Below are 23,120 nucleotides of genomic sequence, written 5' to 3'. Positions count from 1 at the left end.
GATGTTTGCCAATGTACCTCAGGCTAATCTACTAGAATTAAACTGTCATGGATTTCATTGGTGGTAGGCATTACAAACTGACTTAATCACTGTCCCGTCCAACTCCTGGGAGCATGGTGTTTTTAGTGTAAGTTGGTACAGATTTACTATCTATATGCTTAACCTGAATGTCAATTACTCGAATATTCTTACCATACTTAAGCAAGTTCGCGAAGAAATCGCCGTTCAAAGAAAACCTCAAACAAAAAAGTGACTAAAAAAGTGAGACCATAAGGTTTATTGTATCAACAACAACAAAATTAGCAAATATATACGAAAATTCAAACTAACATCAAACATTAAGTTAGATAGTGAACATTTATAAAACAAAAAGCATCACATCGAAGTATCGGAAAGCACAGCTAAACAATTCTCAGTACAAAAATAACAAATAAAAAAACAAAACAGGAATTTGTAACGTTTCGATATGACAAATAATTTACAATTAGAATTTTAAAATTTAACTTTTTCCTACACCAAAAGAAAAACGGATCATTATTCAATAATGGTGAGAATAATAATAATAATAATAATAAACGGATGAAAATATCCCGCAATCATTGATGAAAAAATACCACCAAAAAAAAGAAGTTACGCACTGATTATTTTCTTCTTCAACTCGAGAACAAAACGGTTATTATCAAGAATTAAGCAATAATTAAGTAACTTTATGCTCGATCACAAATAGCTTCGACAACCTAAAACAAGAACAAAAGCACAGGAGAGATTAACATTAAGTACATGAAAAAAACTTGACTTAACCTGATGGAAATTTTAAAATATTCATAATCAATAGATTGTTTCATTATAAATACACTGAAAATCTGATATTAAGAGTAAATTAACAGATGATGGAAGATAATGACTAAGCTATTAAGTGTCATTCTGCCGATGCCGATCCCGGGAAAATGAGGAGGGTTGGGCATGAGGTCGGCAACCCCAACCTGTAGAAAAAATCTTGCTAGAAAATGTCAACCAGATTCAACAAATTAAACCGTTTAAACTCTGCCCTGGGAGTTGAAGGAAGAATCATGACGCCTCAGGATGAAAGCCGAGATCGATGCCCCTTCTAACAACCAGAACAACAATTTTTATAGGTACATGAAACGTCCCAACAATAAAGGAAGACCGGGAAGACCAGTCAAATAGCAACGGAAATGAGGAGATACAACTTGGCAGTACTGGGAATTAGCGAAACCAACGGGAACCAAGCTGCACAACACAGGATAGACACGGGAGAGATGCTGCTATACTCCGATCACGAAGAGGAAAACGCTCCACACACTCAGGCAGTTACTCTAATACTCTACAAAGTAGCACGAAATGCACTTGTAGGATGGAAATCTCACGGATCCAGAATCATCAAAGCATCATTCAGAACAGAGAAGGATGGAATTACAATGAATATTGTCCAATGTTATGCACCCACCAACGATAGCAACAAAAACGATAAAGATCAGTTCTATGAGAGGCTGCAGTCAATCATAGAGAAGTGCCCAAGAAAAGGCCTCACCATTCTGATGGGAGATCTAAATGCCAAAGTCGGAATAAACAACATCGGATATGAAGATATCATGGGACGATATGGACTAGGAGAGAGAAACGAGATTGGGGAGAGATTTGCAAACCTACGTGCATTCAACAAATTGGTTATAGGTGGCACAATATTCCCACTTAAACGCATACACAAAGCTACATGGATCTCACTGGACCACACCACAGAGAGCCAGACAGATCATATTTGTGTCAATAGAAAATTCCGAAGGACAATGGAAGATGTGAGAACCAAGAGAGGAGCTGATATAGCTTCAGATCACCACCTGGGGATGGCAAAGATGAAACTGAAGCTAAAGAAACGGAAAGCACGGAATACAATCGACAGCTCAGAACCACTTAGAAGATTTGGACTTCACAGATCACCTAGCCCTCCTATCCCATACACACGAACAAATGAAGATGAAGATAACTAGTGTAGCAGCAGCTTCTGCATCAGTAGGCCTCTACGTATACAAAGGAAAAAGCATGATCCTCAAATACAAAGCAGAGAACACCAACCAAATCACACTTGATGGCAAAACTCTGGAAGAGGTGGAATCCTTCACGCGCCTGGGAAACATCATCGATGAACAAGGAGGATCAGATGCAGACGTAAAGGCGAGGATTGGCAAATCAAGGACCTCATTACTACAATTGAAGAACATATGGAATTCAAAACAGCTGTCAACTAACATCAAAATCAGAATCTTCAATACGAACGTAAAGGTAGTTCTACTGTACAGAACTGAAACGTGGAGAACTACTAAAACCATCATCAAAAATATACAAGTATTTATAAACAATTGTCTACGCAAGATATTCAACATCCATTGGCCGGATACCATCAGCAACAGCCTACTGTGGGAGAGAACAAACAAGCTTCCAGCTGAAGAGAAAATCACGGGAAGACGATGGAAGTGGATAGGACATACATTACGGAAATCACCAAACTGCATCACGAGGCAAGCCCTAACTTGGAATCCTGAAGTGAAAAGGAAAAGTGGAAGACCAAAAAACACAACGTCCTGAAATAGCAGATATAAAAAGAGTGAATAGCAACATGAAAGAGCTGGAAAGGATTGCCCAGGGCAGGGTTGAGTGGAGAGTGCTGGTGGTCGGCTGATGCTCCTCCATGAGTAGTAACATGCGCTGGACGTTGAACGATTAAATGTCATTGATTGCATACTCAGTACAATTAGGCGAAGCATCGTCCTGAAATTCTTTTATTGTAAATGTATTACTCATGAGTAACTAAATTTTGATCCTAGAATTCGCTTATTGGATTTCATCCGTTAATCCCAAACAGCACTCAGTCAAATTGACCTGGTCATTTTCAGTTTGTCTGTGCTGAAAGTTGATTGTTGTTACTAAGCTTAGCACCTTGTATCTGATTTTTTAACCTCAGCTAATTAATATACACTGTATGACCACTTACTATTTATATATTAACCAAATATAAATATTCCGAGAAGACCAGTAAATTTAACAACCACAAGAGTATCTTTTTAATTCAGGACATTATCCTCAACATCCTACATTGATGATACAGACCCCACTGAATAAGATGATTAACTTTGTCGGACAATAAAAATAATAACCACTATCTATACTCCATATGATGAAAATAGTTCATATTTGTAAAAATTATTAGTACACATAACAATTACAAATTGATGTACAGAGCCTTGAACCAAACTTTAGGTATGAGGATTAGTGACCTATTGCCACACTGCTCAAACCGAAGTCGATAAAGTGGGTCTAAAGCTACGACCTAGTGTTTATAAGCCAAATATTTTGACCACCAGGTCACTGCTCCCTTTAGTTCAAATAAAGTAGAATGGTTTGATACTGTATCTCGTACATCAAAAACTAAAGAGTAAACTAGGGTCTATACTAAAACGAATATAGACGGTTAAATGTATTAAATATAAATCGACAACCTCAGTTATATTGGCGAGTGAATGCGTACCACTTCGCAAACTCATTCCAATAATGTAAAATAATAAAATCGTACAAAGTGAAAAACGTTCGGTTTTACTCAAAGCCAACAATATTCATCCAACTGTACCACTCTTCTACCAACTAGACAAACAATGTTCTACCATTTGGAGTCAATCATTCGAGCACCAATTAGAACAGGTAGTTAAAATGTTTGCAGTGATATAGGTTTTGAGAAATGCATGAGGTTTTGTTAGCGAAGTTAGACAGAGAAAGCGGATATCTTTACAGAACATTTGTAGCATATATATTACTGAATACCTTCTTTAGAGTAATATAATATCTTAACAGTCACTTTAAAAAAAATAAACTGAAACTTACACTCTCTTCCATGAAACATGGATCAACGCAACGCTGAACAACACTGTAGATCACATCTTCTAGTAACATACAAATAAGCCTGGAGAAAAGAAATGCATTATTCTTAATATGCAGTGTGGGCTCAAGCATCAAAACAGAACTGATATTATATACACTAATCAAAACCAAAAATGTACACTCATATGATCCATTACGAGCAATGACAGTTCATTTTTCAGATTTCAGTTAATAGAACAAAGACAGAATGATCTAATTAACAATAAATTTTAGTTTCATTTAGTATTGTTTGTTTGAATCGTTCTACTGATGTTTAGGACTGTAATTGATCAGTGGGCAAAGGTCATGAGGGATCGAATTGGCAGAAAATGTGAGAGAGGTTATCGTTCCAGATGAAGTTTTAGCGTTTCTGATAAAATCTGACTATTCTTATGACCTCCTTAGCACCTCTCCGTTTTGGGGATTCCTTCACTGCTTCTAAATTTGACGGTCTTCGTTCGTAGTTATTTAATTCTCCGTGGTAATAACTTTTCTGTAGATTCCTGTGATAGTACTTCTGTTCCGCCTTGTATCGTTCTTGGTATTTCTTTTGAAACTTTAGAAATGTCAATGATAGTTTCTAAAGCTGTTTTGGTTCCTTCTGATGAGTCTTCTACGTATCTGGTTCTTGTGGCGTATCCATCTTTCTCCTTCAACAGCCCCTTCAAAAAAGACTTCCTCTCTGACCTATTATTTCCATATTCGTTATGAAGAACATACTTGTTCCACACAATCTACCGACTCTATGTTCGTTCTTCGGACTCGTCAGTTATTACTCCGCATTATTTCCACCCCTGCATGGAAAGCAAACACCACTTAATCATCCACTTGAAAGGAATACTAAGCGGGAATGGACAAAGCAGTGTCAACTATCTTTCAAAGAATTGAAGCACTATTTAGATCCCACCGTCTACTAACCCATTACGATCCTACAATGCCATTAATGGTTACAGCAGATGCGTCTGCATGTGGTGTGGGGGGCAGTAATTTCACACAAATTTCCAAATGGAGTAGAAAAAGTAGTAATGCACGCAACAGATCACTAACATTAACAGAGAAATGCTACAAACAGATCGAAAAAAAAGCGTTAGCGGTTGTTTTTCACAAAATGTTGTATGGAAGATGCTTCACGTTGTTGACCGACTCACAAGCCCTTACTAACTGTTTTTGGCTCGAGGTTCGAAATAGCAGCGCATTCGGCAAACCAACTGCAGAGGTGGGAGATGACGTTGCTACGAGATCACTTTGATATTCAGTACTATAGGGCAGAAGATTTTTTTCGGGCGGACACTATATCACGCTTAATAAGTAATTACCTTATTACTAACGACGATTGTGTCGCTGATTGCACAAACGTTTCATGGATGGAGTGATAACCCCTCCCCATAGCAGCTTGCCAAGTAACAGATGTCACAAGACTCGATCCTTCAACAAGCGATTCATTACCTTCAAAATAAATGGCCATCGTCTTTAGATGAAAAACTAAAACACCTATTTCAACAACGGCAATCTCTATGTACAGTTAGAAACTGCCTTATGTTTGGAAAATTTGTGGTTATACCACAAGCATCACAGAAGAGAGTATTTAAACAATTTCATACTTAACATCCAGGAATAACCAGAATGAAATCAATTGCACGCAATTACGCATAATGGCCAGAAATGGACGTTCAAAGACATAGTAAACAAGTGTGAATAGTATCAGTGTGCATCAAAAAGTTCCAGAACACGTCAAATCAATAACTTGGTCAGAACCAGAACATTCATGGTTCATATTACATCAGAATTTCGCAGGTCACGTAGGGAGAGTGTACTATTTAGTGTTAGCACACATATATTCAGTTCTGCTAATCTAGAAATGCCTGCGTTACTTACATCCAAACTACTTGAAATCCTCATGAATTATAAAATTATTTGTCGATAACGTTATAGAAACATGGTCGATGTTCGTTTAAATATCAAAGAACCTTGGACTTACTATGAGAAGAAAATAATTAATTAATTAATCAGTCCAAAAAAATTTGACCTACTTTTCATCATTTACGAAATGCCACAAATGAATTTGTAAATATCGGCAATCAACTTGTATTTGTTGTAGACCGTAACGACCAAATGTTTGTAAACGTGCACACTCTATCAAAGTCTAGATCATTCCAAATTAAACAAGTAAATGAATTAAAAAGCGAAGTATTTTTGACGTATCATTGTTTAACAGCAAATTAGTTGAGAAGCAGTAAGTTAGTTTCAATGATCCAATAAAACAATATAGCTCAGTGAAACAATATAAAAGGTTTCAAAGAGCTAGTGGTTGTGGAAGCTGAATGAACAATTCATACACTCTGCCATTTAACAAGTTAGATCTATAAAAAACTGACATCCGAACCTTCAATCACTTAGTCTAACATTAGAAAAGTTGTCAATGATCTATGCTTGAAACAGCAAAGAGAAACAAATAATATGAGTACATGGGATGCCCACACAATGTGGAAAACCAGGAGGGTCATTCAAATTTCCTTACAAACTATTCATGCTTAGAGTAAGTGAAAACCAATGAATACAATCTGAATGAAAAAAGACTAACTTCAGAAGAGCTGTTATGGTATGGTGGTCATGAAATAGAAAACGCTCCACACACAAGGAGTTCCAATGATACCGTCCTAAGAAACATGAGAAGCACTTATGGGGTGAGAAACCCATGGCGAAGATAAAGATCAGCTTTATGAGAGACTTACAGAAATGATCAGGAAAACTCATCTATTTTGATGGAGGATGTAAACGCCGACGCCGAGAAGAAAAAACACCCGGTATGAACCCATCATGGGGGACATGAACTGGGAGAAAGGAACGAGAATGAAGAGACTGGTAAGATCATCTGCTTTCAACAACACGGTTATAGGTTGCTCCATTTCGATCCTGGGTCACTTCATCCCTCCCCAACCTAATAATCTGAACCTGCTCACACAACTCAGTTACACAATCAATAAATTGATGGATTGATTTTGCACATAACTATAAAAAAAATGTAGATATTGGTGATTGAGAGTTCAGAGAAGTAAAAAGCAACGAAATTGGCAATGTCTCTGGAAATACTTAGGTAATGACTTGTTGATAACTAATAACAAAATGAGTTTCGTAGTGGTAAAACACCATAACCCAGTGCTTAACGGTGAAATACAAAACTATTCAAAGTTATATAAGATTCAAATTTCGAATTAATATTCACAGACCAACTACTACTTAGTTACTAATTTTTGGAGGGTTTACTTCATAACATACAGTTGAACAAAACAAGCTATGACAAGAAAATGATTGTCACATAAAGAGATGAAAATAAATACCGATTATCGATTGAGTTAATCCGTATTAAGTTGATGAGTACACAAGCATTTACCAACTTTCCTTTCATCGAGTGAAAAGTTGACTAGATTACAGCGATGTTTCCAGGAAAAATGAATTATATTTGTTGAATTGTAGTTTAACTATTAAACTATTCTAAATTTCACTATAAAACTTTATGTAAAGCCCTATCGAAAGAAAACGGATAGTGGAATTCACTATTTCTTACTCACCTTATTGACAAATTTTTTAAATCTTACAAAGTGATAATACTTGGTTACAACATACAATAAATATGCAGTGCAACAACTGAAACTGAAAACTTGGCTAACCTTTAAACCTATTTTAATGACACCCAAAAGTAGTGATTCCCGATTCGCGTCAACTGCAGTAAAAATATCAACTCTTTGCGTAAATAAACGGCGTAAATGAGTAGCTAGAGTTGGATCTAAGTCAGGAGAATGAAATCCTTGACTTGAACTTCCAGTTCGTGTAGCGTCTATAAGATGTGATGAAGTGCTAGGTCGTAGACTACGACTGGAACGTGAATCAGAAATACGATCACGATTACGAGTATTTGATGAAAACAGCTGGCTGACCTAAACATGAACACAGATAAAAATTAGTATATGAACTTGACTTGGAATTGAGATGAAAATAGGCACCAAAAACACTGATGAACAAATAAAACCCAAGTCAACAGTTAGAAAAAACGCAGATATTGTAAGCATAAACGATAAATAAGTTGTGAAGTAAAATGAAAATGGATGATCACAATAAATTTAGTGTTAAATATTAATAGTATTTAACGTACTTGTTGATCTAGTGATGCTAAATCTTCTATCACTCTTTTAACTGCAGAACGAACTGTACGTGGTTCCAAATTTTTCAGCCAATCCCTTGCTTCAACACTCTTTCGAAGCAGTTGTGCCAAATTTGTACCTTCTAAGCGAACAAAAGCAACTAGAAGCTCGTTACCAGTAGACCTGAAACGATTTGATACATCTTTTGGAGTAGTGAGTGATCTGTTACCATTCTCTGTATTAAAATCTTCCTTTTTTGATTCTTTTGTTTGTGAGCCTGAAAAAAAAGTGACAACCAACAAGCAAATAAACTGACCGTAATCATATGGCATTTGGTAATGGAAAGTATTAATATCATTAGAAATCGATCATACTGCGGGAAATTCGGTCGACAATCTGGAGGATTCACAGATCCTAGATCAATGAGATTGTTATTTGATGTAACATATCCAGTCAGTCAGTCAGTAACAACGTAGAACTTCGTACGTACGTACATCAGTTCGAGTTGCCACACCACATTAGCACAGAGATGCAGTGGTCGATTCAAATCCCGTAGTGGTAGAGGTAATAAGAGTATAAGCAGCAATCGGGAAAATTAGTGTTTGGAGATGTTGTTTAAAGAGTATAATACAGTGAAATAAATTTGGGAAGAGAAAAAAAAGAGACAAGGAGGAATAAGGAGATCAAAATTTGGGAGAACACAAAGAGTGGATGCACCTGCTCACACCATTGCAAACGATTTTGAGACATGTCATTCAGGGTCTTTAACCATCGGTTGCTATCATCTCGCGGTCCCCAACCAGGTAGTCTACACCTACCAACATGACTCAGTCCACTTGTCAATGACTTCATGGATTTGTGCCATGTTTTGATCTGGCCGCCCTTAGCTTTGTTCCAACCTACTCCTATACCACTGAACATCGTGCGTCGAGGCAGTCGGTCGTTGGGCATACGTAACACGTGTCCCAGCCATCTCAACTGATGAAGTTTCACTACGTCATCAATTGATTTGCCATCCTTACCTAGTACCCGTTTCCTAACAGCTGCGTTACTTACTCGATAGTCCCAGGATATACGAGCAATGTTTCGAAGACACCTATGATCAAATACTAGTAACCTACGAATATCCTCTACTCTTATCGGCCATATGTAACGTATCCATTACCCAATGAAGCCAGTTAACTAATCACACTATAAAATAATTAGAATCTACGTACACAGTATGTCTATACGAGACGAAATGAATAATCAGTTATTCAGGATTAGGTTAATAGACTGATTAAGGTGACATATATGTCAAATAGGAACGAACAGACTAACCTTTCTATTGAGTTATAACTCGCCAATTCAGATAATCAAGTTCTCAGTCAAATCTAAATTTACGTTGCATTGCATCAACTTAGGTTTCGCAAACGTATATTATCCTTAATTCATGAGTAACATATAAAATAGAATGTAAAAGCATTAAGCAGATATTCCGTTGCATTTACTTATTTTACATATGAATACAACTAACGATTCATTTCAAATTTAAGGAACTTCACCACACATTGAGACTGCACAATACAGAAAATTGTGAGAGTAAACTGAAACACTTACTCAGTACACTGGAATCTTCTACAGCTTCCAATCAAAGTCAATTCGTGATTAAAAACTGTCTTCACATTACGCAAGAAGTCACAAACTACTTCAGTGAACTATTCACCAAATAACCATTACCAATTAAGTTTATTATTATTATTATTTGAACACATAAATATTGGTACAAGGAGGCACCAAATACATATGCAAAACACAAATCTCATTTAATTTGTGTGAGGGCTGTGATACTACTCGGGTGCCCAAACTGAAGCAGGTGGTTTTCTTAGGGGGCCACAACAGGAGCCTTTGACCTAAAATTCTGATCCACAAGGCAGTGGAGCATCGCAAGGAGATGCAGTCCCATGGTAGCCAACAGTTGGTTCATACACTATTTGTTACCTCAGGACCCTGGAGCCCATGTGCACCATTGGTTTGGAAGCAGGTTTTTCCAACTCCCCTAGGCGGACCCCCCGTGTCCACCAACCCGGTTAAAGCGCCGGACATTCACTTTTCGTCCGCTCAATCTCGTAAACAACACCCCCGCCACGAGAAGGCAGTGAGTAGGACTTCCCTGGCAGAGGCTATATACACGTGACCATGTGAGAGCATTTCGAGAGGGAGAGCGGACTCTCCGCACTCTCGGCCGTACCAGGGCATATGGGGGCCAATGAAGTTTAGTTTCTTGAAAACGTTTAATTTTAGAGATCGCTATCATCATTACCAAAATTACATAATCATTACCGAAAAGCATAAAATCGTCGGCCAGAGAAATCAAATGTCCAACTGTACCAGAATCAGCCCACATTAAACATAATTTTCCAAGTGTTAGTAAAATAGGACCCGGAATTTTGCATACAGCTGTCTAAAAAAAGAATAAGAAAACAAGACAAGAAATGAGAAATAAAAATCCTCAGCGTATATAGAGAGCATAAGGTAAGGACATGTTGCATATCCTTTCATGGTAAGGAGAACAGGGAGTAGATAGGGGTCCATTTACCTCTAACACTAATTGAGATCATCGTAACCAACTGATGTGTTTTGTTCTCGATATTAATTGGCTAGTTATGAGATGGTTTCTGTGAGCAAGTGAATCTATTACTGAAGATAATATATTACAATTGACCTCAAGTTGACAATATTTTAGTAACAGCTGACGAAGGAGATCAAGCTAAGGCCTTTTAGTATCCTTTCGAAAAGAGTTGATATTACTTTAGTGCAAATACCAACAAATGACGGTATATGTTTCGTTGAAGAGTAAGGAAAAAACGAGAATCCAAGATTTGACTACTAGCGACTAAAAATATATTATCAGAAATAAGCACAATAGTATGATGCAAAAACTAAATTAATGAATAAATGATCGATAAAGTATATGCAACAGTTACTTTTTAACCGAGTTTTACAGTATCTTTCCTCCTGCATTAGTGGGAAAAGATAAGGATTGAAACACAACATATCTGAGTAATATTCATAAATATAAAAAATTAAAACATGAAAAACATGCGATAAAAGTGAATTTACCTTAGCTAGATCACTAAGAAATTGAACAAGAAAATTTAAGTAACCAACGATAAGTCCTTCTCTAATTTGATCAATGCAAAATGAATTACGAAATTGTGGTCTACTAGAAAATGTACTATTAGTACTAAGGAAAGCCTGAAAAGAAATAAAACAGATTATCAGATAGTAACTATGTAAAATTAACAACTTATAGTTAACGATACTTCATGATTGTTCTAACAATTAATAAACACTTTATTCAGATGGTAGACAAAAATGCTCTAGACACAACGTATACCGATCGCTGAAGGGTTGTAGCACAAGGTGATGCATTAGTGTTGTTACCTAGGAAACTTGAAAAACAACCAGTAAAATGTATTCTGGTGATTAATCCAGTGAGCTTTTAAATAAACCGTAATAAACAATTTACAACGAAAGGAAGATACAATACTAGTTTAGTCAGATATTTCAGCAACTTGGTAATTATATGAAGTTTCATGAATAGTAAGGTACAATAACGTATACAAATTGACAACATACAGATAGATGAAAATAAATAAAAAGCCAAACTTCTGATTAATTGGAATTCAAATCCTAAACCACAACCACAAATACATCAAATTTGACTGTTACTTATCAAGCGGAATTTCTTAAACTAAATATTTTGCACCTTTTAAAGCTTCCTAGGCAGTTTTTGAGCTGATTTTCAAATATTCGGCTTTAAACAATCGCGGTACTGATTTTAACCTTATATTAGTTTTAGACAGGTAATTAATATCACATATCATTTGTGGCTTGGAGTTTATAACACAAGATTTTACATAATGTTAAAATTAAATAGTTATCAATAAAATAATATTAGGCAAACAATTATATTTGCTGTGTAGCGATCACCAATACATTATGGCTATCCAAATCTTAGCAGGTAAAGAGAAATGAATAAAAGTAACTTAACGATTGAAGACTGAGTACCTTAACGCAAACAATCGTCAGAACAGGAATAAAGTCGAATAAGGCGGCAAAAGGGATATACAGAGTGACAAGATGGAACAAAGAATGGATGTTGCTAAGTTCAGAAAGTAGCTGCAATTTCAGTGAAAAATAATACTATTACTAAATAAAATTAAGAAACACAAAAAGATGTCTACCTCTTCCGCTTTTAGTACATTGCGCAACTGTGAAACAAGTGACGAACTGAGAGCATCTAAAAGTGATGAAAGTTGATGATTGTTATTTCCAATCTTGTTCCTACAAAATAAAAGATATACGTGACTTGAAACGTCAAGTTTGATCTACTACATACTCCTTTGGTAAATGTTAGTATGTCGTGGTACTATTAATTTTTTTTACTTTACTACCCCGAAAACTAATCCGTGTTAACTCACTATCAAGCTTTGAAATTGAAATTATATTATTCCAGCAGCTTATAGCGAAAGAATAGTTATCTTATTCGGAGGCGAGCTTTCGTGATATTCTTACATATGTCTGTATACCACTGTTGGCAAAGTACCCAAACTCATGAATAGAACAGATATAACACGGCACTGACATCCATGGCCCCTATGGACTGCTTAAGAACACTATTATTGACCTAGATTTTACTGAAACACAAAAACCAAACAAACTCTTATGTGACATCAAACTAGAAATCAACGGTTGATATGAGGATGTTTTCCACCAATGCTTTATAAAGCTAACCCAGCCAGTTACTAAAATAACTGTGCCAGTAATTAAGGAACTAAAACCTTTGGAAGATCAGATTCTTGAGACTATTAAAAATGCCTATATAAGACGTTCATACAGATAGTTACCTAAAGCAGTTACGCTTTGGTGAAGAGAAGCTTTGGAATTGACCCTTATAACTTGTGAACTTTAAGGGTATAAATTTACTTAGAAGTGGTTCATAAATATCAGGTCAAGAATCCAAAACACTTAGAAACAGACTGTAATGAACTGTATTAACTTCTGCATTTACTTTAAAAACAAAGGCTAATGATTGGAAAATTGCTATCATTGCGCTACAACTGCAGTTCGGAGCACAGCCATTTATTGTGTATTTCAGACGTGATGATGGGAGTGTGATACCCCTTAGATATCTGAGGAAACGTTAGTATTATTTACAGGATCAAAAAAGAATGTTAATAAGAGCCTGTGTTTAATCTTCAAGCATTTAACCGTATGACTACTTGGATGTGAAACCATTTAAATCCATTCATTTGATTGTCATATTAAAGGCATCGTCAATTACTGGTCAATGAATCTAGGCAGTGGTTAAAACTAATCTATCTGCTTAAGATGGATTTTATTCTGAAATTAGTTTGTGTACGGTTAGAATTGACATCCAACTAGCTGACAGCAGAACTTCCATGAACAACTAATAACCTTAGGCATCTCAAATAGCAAGTATCTCCGTAGAAAATATCAATCGACGTCTAACCAGTGATTGCAATCAAAGTACATCACGCTGGTATTCCTTACCGCACGCTTAAGACTACTTGGTTACCTTGGAATGTATGACCTACTTTATGGTAAAAGGTTGTAACCAGATCCTTTAGACATATGAAGATACTCCGGAAACAGATACCACTGACTTAGCTTTGATTAACGATTGGGGCACAATAAATCGTGAGATTGATATTCATTGTCGATAGGATTCATCGAAACAATCATTCTGAACATATTATAAGGTTGAAATAATTCTTTTTAAAAGAAATCCCGTTAAATACAAATCAATAACTTGGCTTACACTTTGTTGACTTCTTCATTAGTTGAATTGGATGTTTGTAGTCCATGACTAGCCAGTTTATGTCGGAGATCCGTAAATGATTCAACTGCATTTTGGCATAATATATCAAAGTAATAAGTAGTTTGCATTCGAGCAACTTGATTAATTATTTCCAGAGCCGAGTTTGAAAACTGATTAGTAAGTAAAGAGAATCGATTCACTATAGATAGCGATTCAGGACTTAAATCATCCAATAGCACACCTTCAAAATCTACAGAAGTAACTGATGTTAACAGTGACCGATTAAAGGTCTGTACTCGACAGTGAATACGATCCAAAGCTCTTATCAATAAATTGACATCATTATTTGTGCTCTAGAAATTGAAGCATAAACAGAAATTTAAAAAGGCGATTGTAAATTAATAATTACAGCAATAAGATGTGACAATTTGTAAGCACTGAGGATACTCGATTAAAATGATACTGGATATCAGTCAATACAAAAAGCTTTGTGATGAATGGGAATAAATGTGGTCTTCAAATGTCCTGATAAAAGGAAAAATCCCACCGTTTCTCTCAAAGTGCACATCCACAGCCCCTTATAAGGAGGTTCTACTCGATCCTTAATGCGGCAGTGTCCCTTAAAAAGTGAGAGAATATGGATGATATAATTGAGTGGTGGGGAGATCACCAATAAAATTTGAGTTTTGACCCCAAACTAGAGATTCATATGCTATATTGTCAGATAAATTAACCCCTTAGGTGGTTACTTCAGAAAACCAACTTCTCCTATCTGGATAACTGGGCAGTCTAGTAGCCTGAAGACCAACCATGACAATTACAAATAATGTGAATTACAAGTCTTACAGACAAACGCTCACAATCCATAATTATTTCCTGATAAACAAATCTATTACATATCATCCTATTTACTTGCAACATTTTATTTCCATTAGCTTTGTACTCAATTTCACTTTAATTTTTATTTTACTCAGCAGCTCATCTTCATTACAGATTTCATTCTGCTAAACTAATCCTAAATGTGTTTGTTACCAGAAAGATTGTTCCCAGATGTGTCTTCTGATGTAGCTATTCGGAAACAAATCATGGTATTCGAAATTGCCACCTTCGCTTCCACATCTTGAGGAAGGTTGGGAAATTAAGCAGATCTGTTCACAACAACGGAAATTCTCCCTATTGATCCACTCGACATATCTGAAATCCAGGTACAAAATTCTAACAAAGTATACAGGACCTTATGTCTGTCACGTTCGCTTAGTAAGGTTAAACATAACACAACCATCATTCAGTCAGTCTCAATAATGTTACCATTTAACAGATGAGCATGTTGATAAGTTTACATGGATAGTTCAAGATAAATTAATCAAATACTCGCATGTCTGAGAAATAAAATACTTGGAAATATGGAACGCTAAGAGTTCATAAAATTTCTGAAAGGCTTTATGTTTCGAACATGAATACTGAAAAATAACATTTATTACTTATACTTGAGAAACTGACTTCCGATTCAAAACGAGTTCGAACCAAAATAAAAAATTCATGCATCAGTTCTTCAACCAAATTCGACAAATTTTCCTCAAAAGAACCATCATCGATTTCTGAGGCACTATTTTCTGTTTTACCAGAAATGACATCCCTATGGAAGGAATAAAAGACAGTTTCTTCGCTTAATCTAGTGTAAATATAATCAAGTAACTAGAAATTTCAACACGAACTGATAGTATCTTACGACCAATAAGAGATACGATTGGATCCGGCATGCAATGAAAGTAATATGGGCAACACAATCATTATTTAATCCCTTGCTTTTGCTCATAAACCTAATAATACTAACGATTGAAGTCATTCAACTATCACATCTATGATTGGAAAGCCATACTTACAAAATAGTATCCATAGGTTCACTTTCATCTGACTTTGTGAAATAAAAATCCGCCAGTAGTCCAATAAATTCAGAAAGCTTAATGAGGACAGAATCCGTTATGAGATTGGCGAAGTATAACACGTCCTGGGTGAAGAAAAAGTTTTAGATAAATTACGTTAATTGTTAAGATAATGAGGTAACAAATATTAACCGATCTTCCTTTAAATAAAGTAGTCAAGCTATTTTATATAATGTAATACAATTTATAGCTCAACTTATAACCATTTAGTCTATCAGAGAAACGAAAATGGGAGAAATTGAAAGAGCTATGCGGAACGTCAATCAATTATTTACAATCGACATCAAGTTTTCTATAACCTCATCCGCTAACTTCTCGCATAACACGATGGTCTAACGTACCAGTTCCTATTCCCGCCACCTTTTTTCTAAAGGTAGAATATATGATAAATTGGATAAGATTCCAGTCCTTTGGTAGGAATTCGAGTATCAAGCTTACATGGTAGATTACGGATACTTGGAAACGTTGACGAACTCTTTATAATCATTAAAAGGATATCAACAATCGTCAGCCACTATGATTTAAACTATTACAAGCTACTGATAGACAATCCACTTCCTAATTTTCAACTATATTAATCTTTGATGAAATTCCGAATGAACTATTACCAGCTTGTATAACGGTGAGTACAGCTCTAAAATAAAATGAATTCTTTATATTTCACTTTACATAATTTGTTGAAAGGAACCTAATGCATGGGTTCACATATGGGCTCATTATTTAAAGATGCATGTAAATCATGAAACTTGACCATTTCTTTGAATTAGACGGGGATTTTTAAGTATGATCAACACTGAAGCAGTAAAGATGAAAGTGATACTTCATCCTAAACGTTGATTGCTCATATTGGAAATATTCCCTATCTCAGTTATGAGCAGATATAAAGAAACAACAATCAACCCATACTCATGTCGGCTTTTCATACTAATTATCAAAAACAAGTGCATCACCAAATACGTGGCTGCTCAACATAGTTTCGATCTTTTCTGTCAACTGCTTCATATATATTACCCCAGGAGTGACATATGCCCTAAAATATAATTCACGCTCATCAAAAATAACTGGCTAATAAATGCATAATACCCTACCATTTCTTCAGAAGAAGACTCTTGGACAAATGGATTCGCAATGTTTTCAGCAGAACCAACGGTTTCTTCTTTCTGAACACTTCGCTTGTCTCCTTCACACACCAAAGTCTTAATATAAGCTAAACGTTGAGATACTTGACGTTTAGCCCTGAAAAGAAAGAATAAGTTGTCCATTAGTGTAAAACCGATAGTAAATACAACCTTCGTGAGAAAAAAAAGCCTCATAAAATTGAAGGCCAGTCAGTCAAACGAAACCGAAAGTCTTACGATAATTTTAACAAACGTACGACATCATAAGACGGTGGGATAAACTTAGCTACATCTTATAACGCACTGAATTAACGCGAATAGCATCTACTTAAAAGTCTCTCCCAACGGCACACATCTGGAAGAAATTACTGTACAAGATATCTTAATGCCAGTAATCAGTTTGAACATGAGTGTTTGTTAGCTCAGAGTTTCTGCGTCATTTTATCTTATAGAGCCATGGATACCTTTAGTCCCTAAATGTTAACAAAGCCTGTCAAAAAAAAATTTGCGTGAATACTCAGTTGTATAATATAGCATGATAGGCAAAAGTCTAACAAGTAAAATTAAAGTGTTGTTACCCACAAACGTAATATCGCTCTTGACAATTTTCGTCTCGAGAAACCAAGCTGCTGCAGAATTTTTAGACGATTAGAACACTCAGCCATATCGCTCTGGAAAATAGTTATAGAATCAACGACTTACAGACTCATCAAATTGACGCCATAGTTTCGAACAAATTTCCGATACTATCTCAGCGCAGTCCTCACGAATATTCTTAAAAGATGGAGTATTGTGATAACTCTTTAAAATGTATTTTGCTTTATTAAGGTCAAGTACAATTTGATCCCAATCACACTTGTTCATATATTTCCTTAAGCTGACTGGGAGTTCAACTAAGTAGTTTAGCTAGAAACATTACTTTAGTTAGTTCTACTCAAAATTTTGATCTTACTTTGTTTAGAGTCAACTGGGTAGTTGTCAGTGTGCCCAGTTTCTTTCTCTTATCAGCTAAATTTCCATTAATCGTACCAGAAACTGAAACAATGGAGGCAATATTTTGAAGTAATGAATTCATTTCGGCCTGGACGTAACTGAAATTAGATTTCATCTAAAAATTATTTGTTTCCTAGAAAAAATAAGACATACCATTCTAATGGTGTCGGTTGCACTAATGAATTTGCTGTAGTTGTCATATACTAGTGTTTGCATGTCGGAATCCAGACTGCGAATCTGCTCGGTTAGGGCCTTTTCTTCTGATATTAGATCAGAAAGGTCTTTAGTCTTAAGACTTTTATCCAAGTACAATTGTGGATCGAAGGATGGACTGTCAATATTTAAAGGATCATTCTGATCAACCAGTGAGTTGTTTGTATTACTTCCATAAAACTGCTTTAAACGTTGTTTGATGACTTTACGTTGTAAGTCATCCTCCATCAGTTAGGAAAAGCAAAACTTCAAACGTTGAGAAGAATATCAAAGACTATAAAGCAGATGAGTATCTTGGACCCAATCAGATAAACAGGACGCCCATCTACTATCAGATATCTAAAAAATGTAAAACAGGATTACGATTAAAGCTATAATCAACGATTTGAAAAGACTAAGATTATCATGTAATGATGATATCGAATTTAGACCTCGAGTCCCAAGATTTGGGCGGCTGCTAACCTACACCAAAAGACTGGTAATCTTCGTAAAGTGAAAGACGGCCATTATATAGGCGTGGTACAACACTGTCTTGGAACCGCTCACAAGAATTGAAATCGAAATATCCATAATTTCAAATTCTCTCCATAACTTGTAAATATATAAGCATATATAAGTTATTCACAAAAGTCACTTACAGAGCACGTATGTGTACGGCCATTTACTATGGAATATGAATTTTAGTTGACAAATTATTAATCTTACGAGGTGCATCCTAAAGACTATACTCCAGCATATTGGAAGTCCAAGAGGCCTTCGGAAAATCACAGCTTCGCCAATACAGACTAAAGATAACACCCAAAAAGACAATTGTACTCCCAGAATCACAGAACCCAATATTCTAAGTTGATTGAAGATCATCAGTTCATGTTTAATTTAGCAGTGAATTATTATTCAAAATATTGGTGTTAGTGTTTTTGAAAAAGAATCATTTGAAAATCTGGCAATAACAGAGATATAGCGATCAATAAATACACAAAATCAACAGCTCTGTAAGTCTTCGATATTCGGTGCTGATCGCACTAGCGTTAATGAACCCACCTAGCTGAAGGCGCTCGGTCACACATCCGCACCAGATCACCAGTACGTTGTGCTTCACATCTCCTATTACCGCTAGTTACTTCTCGATACATCGATATTCTATCAAATATATCTTCGAACCTCTTAGCTTATAAACTCACTCGGTTGGCACGTTTCGACTATATGTGTTACTGGTTAAGGTGTTGTTAAACTCCAAATACTTGTGGCGTCTTAGGTGGTGAACCCGACGTGATCTGGTACACCTATTCGCAAACTGCGAGTCTCCTCTTTATGAGAACTTTATATATCATGTTTTTTAATTTAATATTTACACATTATGATATTTTTTCTCATATTTGTGGATGTTTTTTTCTCTCGTTCATTCCTATACCTTTTATTCCTCATCATTGAACAGACTCCTGTGGTACTTACGATCAAGACTCTTACACTACCCTCATTCCAGCTAATGCCATTCTGGCCTGACGACATCGAAACCTGGTTATCCTACGCTACGATCTGTTTCTTGTGATCTAGAGAGAGATCGTTTTCATGATGCACTATTTCAAGGAGTTTGGGATCGTCTACAGTCATGGAAAATACTGAGGTAGCGTTACAAAGTATGACAGAGTTCCGTAACGTCATTTCGTGTCGTTTGAGTTTTTTCTTTGGCTGAATAGACCTCGGCGTCTGAAATACTAGTGATCTCCGGAATTCGGTCAGCAGACACACCCAGCTCGTTTACAGCGTTGTTTTTAATTGATACAAGACCTGCCTGCACCTGTTGGGGGAGCTTAGGCAAGAAAAACTGTCTAAACAGGCCCTCGTCAAAGGTCCGTTGACCAATAACTTCTCTCACTCATTGCAACACGTCTGTTGCTGAGCGGTGTTGTAGATCGATGTTACTGGAGTGTTGATCTAACCTATGTCGATCGTTTAAACCTCCGCACTTAAGAATAGACCTTTCCAGAGTTTCGCAAGTTTCAGAGGCATCACTAGTGTAACACTAGGTGTGACGTACCAGTTGAAATCGCGCGGTATCGCCTTCACTAATGCGAAGAACAGTTCACGTGGTTCTACCACGCCATCCTCTTTGAAGTCAGCCTCTGCGTAGGATAACCAAGTTTCGATGTCGTCAGGCCAGAATGGCATTAGCTGGAATGAGGGTAGTGTAAGAGTCTTGATCGTAAGTACCACAGGAGTCTGTTCAATGATGAGGAATAAAAGGTATAGGAATGAACGAGAGAAAAAAACATCCACAAATATGAGAAAAAATATCATAATGTGTAAATATTAAATTAAAAAACATGATATATAAAGTTCTCATAAAGAGGAGACTCGCAGTTTGCGAATAGGTGTACCAGATCACGTCGGGTTCACCACCTAAGACGCCACAAGTATTTGGAGTTTAACAACACCTTAACCAGTAACACATATAGTCGAAACGTGCCAACCGAGTGAGTTTATAAGCTAAGAGGTTCGAAGATATATTTGATAGAATATCGATGTATCGAGAAGTAACTAGCGGTAATAGGAGATGTGAAGCACAACGTACTGGTGATCTGGTGCGGATGTGTGACCGAGCGCCTTCAGCTAGGTGGGTTCATTAACGCTAGTGCGATCAGCACCGAATATCGAAGACTTACAGAGCCGTTGATTTTGTGTATTTATTTACCGCTACAGATCCATGTTTTATTTAGATCAGTTAAACTACAATCAATCCAGAGACCGGTATTGATATATTCATTTTTTCGGTATATAAAAGTATTTGTGGGTTTTTGACATCATTTTTCTTATTCATGGAATCACCTTGTGAACACTCATCTTCAAGGGCAACGCTTCCGGAGTATCGTCCAGTGATGGAGGTTGCTTAGCACATGCCGTAAACTGATCGGTACGTCACCTCGACAATTCGCGAAGTTTCGCAGATGCGTTCAGATCAAGATATTTTGAGATTTGAATCAAGTTTAACCCCACTATGTCTTAAAAAGTCCATCCTTCAAGTAACGAAGGCGATGCCATCGTGATGATGCATGACATAGGATGAATCTTCAGTGTTATTGTATTATCAAGACGAGTTACAAGTCGGGACAATTTCGAGACCTGTTTGGAAGTATGTAAGGTAATATGACTTCCGTGGTTGTTAGGTATTTTTACAGTATACGCACACCAAGTACGTTATGTCAGTATTTAAAAAGAACAATGATAATCCAAATCTAAAGTATTTTTTCGTCAGACATGTCCGTACATATGGACGTAAACGCAGTTCGTCAGAATCTGATACATGTCTTTAGGATGGAGATGATGACAGTGATCATTATTCTTCCAAAGAGTATACAACTTCTAACTTATCACCAACACCTAGACAAAGAAAACGACATCAGTCATCTGCTTACGCATTATTTCGAATAAATCTATCCTTCAAGTCGAAATATTGCCACTGTCAATCTGGATTTTGGGTCCGTGCTGTAAACGGTGAGCTAACAGTCGCCTCTATTAAAACAGTGCACAATCATCCTTGCACAGAAGGATATATTTCTGTCGATCCATCGAGACGACAGTTGATGTTAACTGAACGATTATATTTAAGACCGTTTCTATTGAGTAATGCGCCAACTCGTAGCTTACAGAATCTTGTTTCTTGAAAGTTCCATAAACAGCTTACCAAGGACGATATCGCCAAAATGTGATCATGGTTGTACCAAGGTTGTTAAACTCACATTCTAACTATTTTGTCTGGACACTAAAAATATCAACGACATTTTACGATACGTTCAAGCAAACAATGACGTAAAGGTATTCAATGAACATGGGAGCATATCTACGACTTACTTCAGTAGTATGAAGCAAACAGCAATTTACCACGAGTTCTCAGAGGGAGTATATATTGAATCGACTTATCGGACCAACAATGTTGGATAAGTAACGAATAGTAATAAATTTATTTTAGTTTTCCACTGTTCCAGCTAGTGGTTTCATATAGCCTTGAGCAAGAGCACACTGTTATATATGCTCTCGGCAGGCAAGAACGACGCGTAGATGTCATAGGACAACTGTTGTGATTCAAAGACATAATGTGTGGTATTCATGATAACCGTACTTTCGTTATGGGTTCGGCAGTGACCGAAATTTCCGCGGTGTAGTCTATGCGCAGTCATGCCGACATAATACTGTGTTCGTTCCTTATTTTAAGAGTATTTTTCAGGGAGGCAAATGTCAACTGTACAAATTATTTGCTGTAGTTTATAAATCCTGATGGACCATCTCGTTAAAACCAGGCGTTCTGACATGTGAGCTTTTCTTTTCATAACACATTATGTTCGGATTTGCTCGAAAGTCAATGTGGGCTCGCTGTTACCGGTGGCACGTACCCAGTCTGGATAATCACACAAAACGTTGTGTCGAAAGTGCCCATAAACATTTAAAAGAATGTCTCAGAAGAAGGGGTTCCCTTCTACTGACGTTCTGGAAAATTTGAAATAGAACGGATACCGACCTACTTTTGCGTCCATATGATGCTATAAATGATCTCCAACGTTTTACAATGCTTGAGGTAAGAAATATAGCTAAATGTACCATTAATTCCAGGTTCAAATATCATTCCGAACTCTTAGTGATTTCACAGTTAAAAACGTAGCTTTGAATTGTAAACACTTTAGGAAAATGAGACACGAATCTAGAGCAGGAGAATACATCCGGTGCTACGACAAGGGTGTGATGTAGGTTGTGAACGTTTCAATGACCACATGCTGTATGCACATATTAAAGATCTAATTCGTGGAGGTAATTGTGTGTTCGACATAGCATCTGGTGGATAAGGCAATACATAATGGACTTGGTTCTTCGCGCGTTGGACAACATGTCAATCTCTACTGGGAGTGAAGATCTGCTAGATAATTTCACTACTAACTATCACTCTATCCATGCTCTTAGTGAACCT

The 23,120-nt window shown here is 36.5% G+C and overlaps 1 protein-coding gene across 2 annotated transcripts; it reads right to left on the bottom strand.

Moving 5' to 3' along the window:
• Positions 1 to 255: 255 nt before the first annotated feature.
• Positions 256 to 20,831, bottom strand: VPS51_1 (Vacuolar protein sorting-associated protein 51). 2 transcript variants are annotated; one of them, XM_035734221.2, is made up of 18 exons: positions 18,869 to 19,008; positions 18,802 to 18,827; positions 18,104 to 18,502; positions 17,910 to 18,065; positions 17,660 to 17,863; positions 17,540 to 17,628; positions 16,928 to 17,075; positions 15,780 to 15,904; positions 15,397 to 15,532; positions 13,897 to 14,249; positions 12,299 to 12,398; positions 11,172 to 11,306; positions 10,392 to 10,512; positions 8,081 to 8,346; positions 7,599 to 7,865; positions 5,961 to 6,073; positions 3,895 to 3,973; positions 256 to 737 (listed from the first exon to the last, which is right to left on the bottom strand). In XM_035734221.2, the coding sequence occupies exons 3-18, from the start codon at positions 18,389 to 18,391 to the stop codon at positions 708 to 710; spliced, it is 2,610 nt and encodes an 869-aa protein (XP_035588961.2). In that variant the 5' UTR covers positions 18,392 to 18,502; positions 18,802 to 18,827; positions 18,869 to 19,008; the 3' UTR covers positions 256 to 707. The 2 variants fall into 2 exon arrangements, with proteins under 2 accessions (XP_035588961.2, XP_051071694.1); XM_051211612.1 differs by lacking the exons at positions 18,802 to 18,827; positions 18,869 to 19,008 and adding an exon at positions 20,202 to 20,831 and having other exon boundaries at positions 5,961 to 7,865; positions 8,081 to 12,398; positions 13,897 to 15,532; positions 16,928 to 17,628.
• Positions 20,832 to 23,120: the final 2,289 nt, after the last annotated feature.

This window comes from Schistosoma haematobium, chromosome ZW (assembly GCF_000699445.3).
Source record: "Schistosoma haematobium chromosome ZW, whole genome shotgun sequence".
NCBI lineage: Eukaryota > Metazoa > Platyhelminthes > Trematoda > Strigeidida > Schistosomatidae > Schistosoma > Schistosoma haematobium.
This window is presented reverse-complemented; position numbering and strand designations above follow the sequence as displayed.

Coding starts and splice junctions, on each gene's coding strand:
- VPS51_1 (XM_035734221.2), bottom strand. CDS start 18,391: ATGGAGGATGACTTACAACGTAAAGTCATCAAACAACGTTTAAAGCAG. Junction 11,307..12,298: donor ATGTACTAAAAGCGGAAGAG/GTAGACATCTTT, acceptor ATTTCTTTTCAG/GCTTTCCTTAGTACTAATAG. Junction 3,974..5,960: donor CATTTCGTAAATGATGAAAA/GTAGGTCAAATT, acceptor TCTTTTCTCCAG/GCTTATTTGTATGTTACTAG.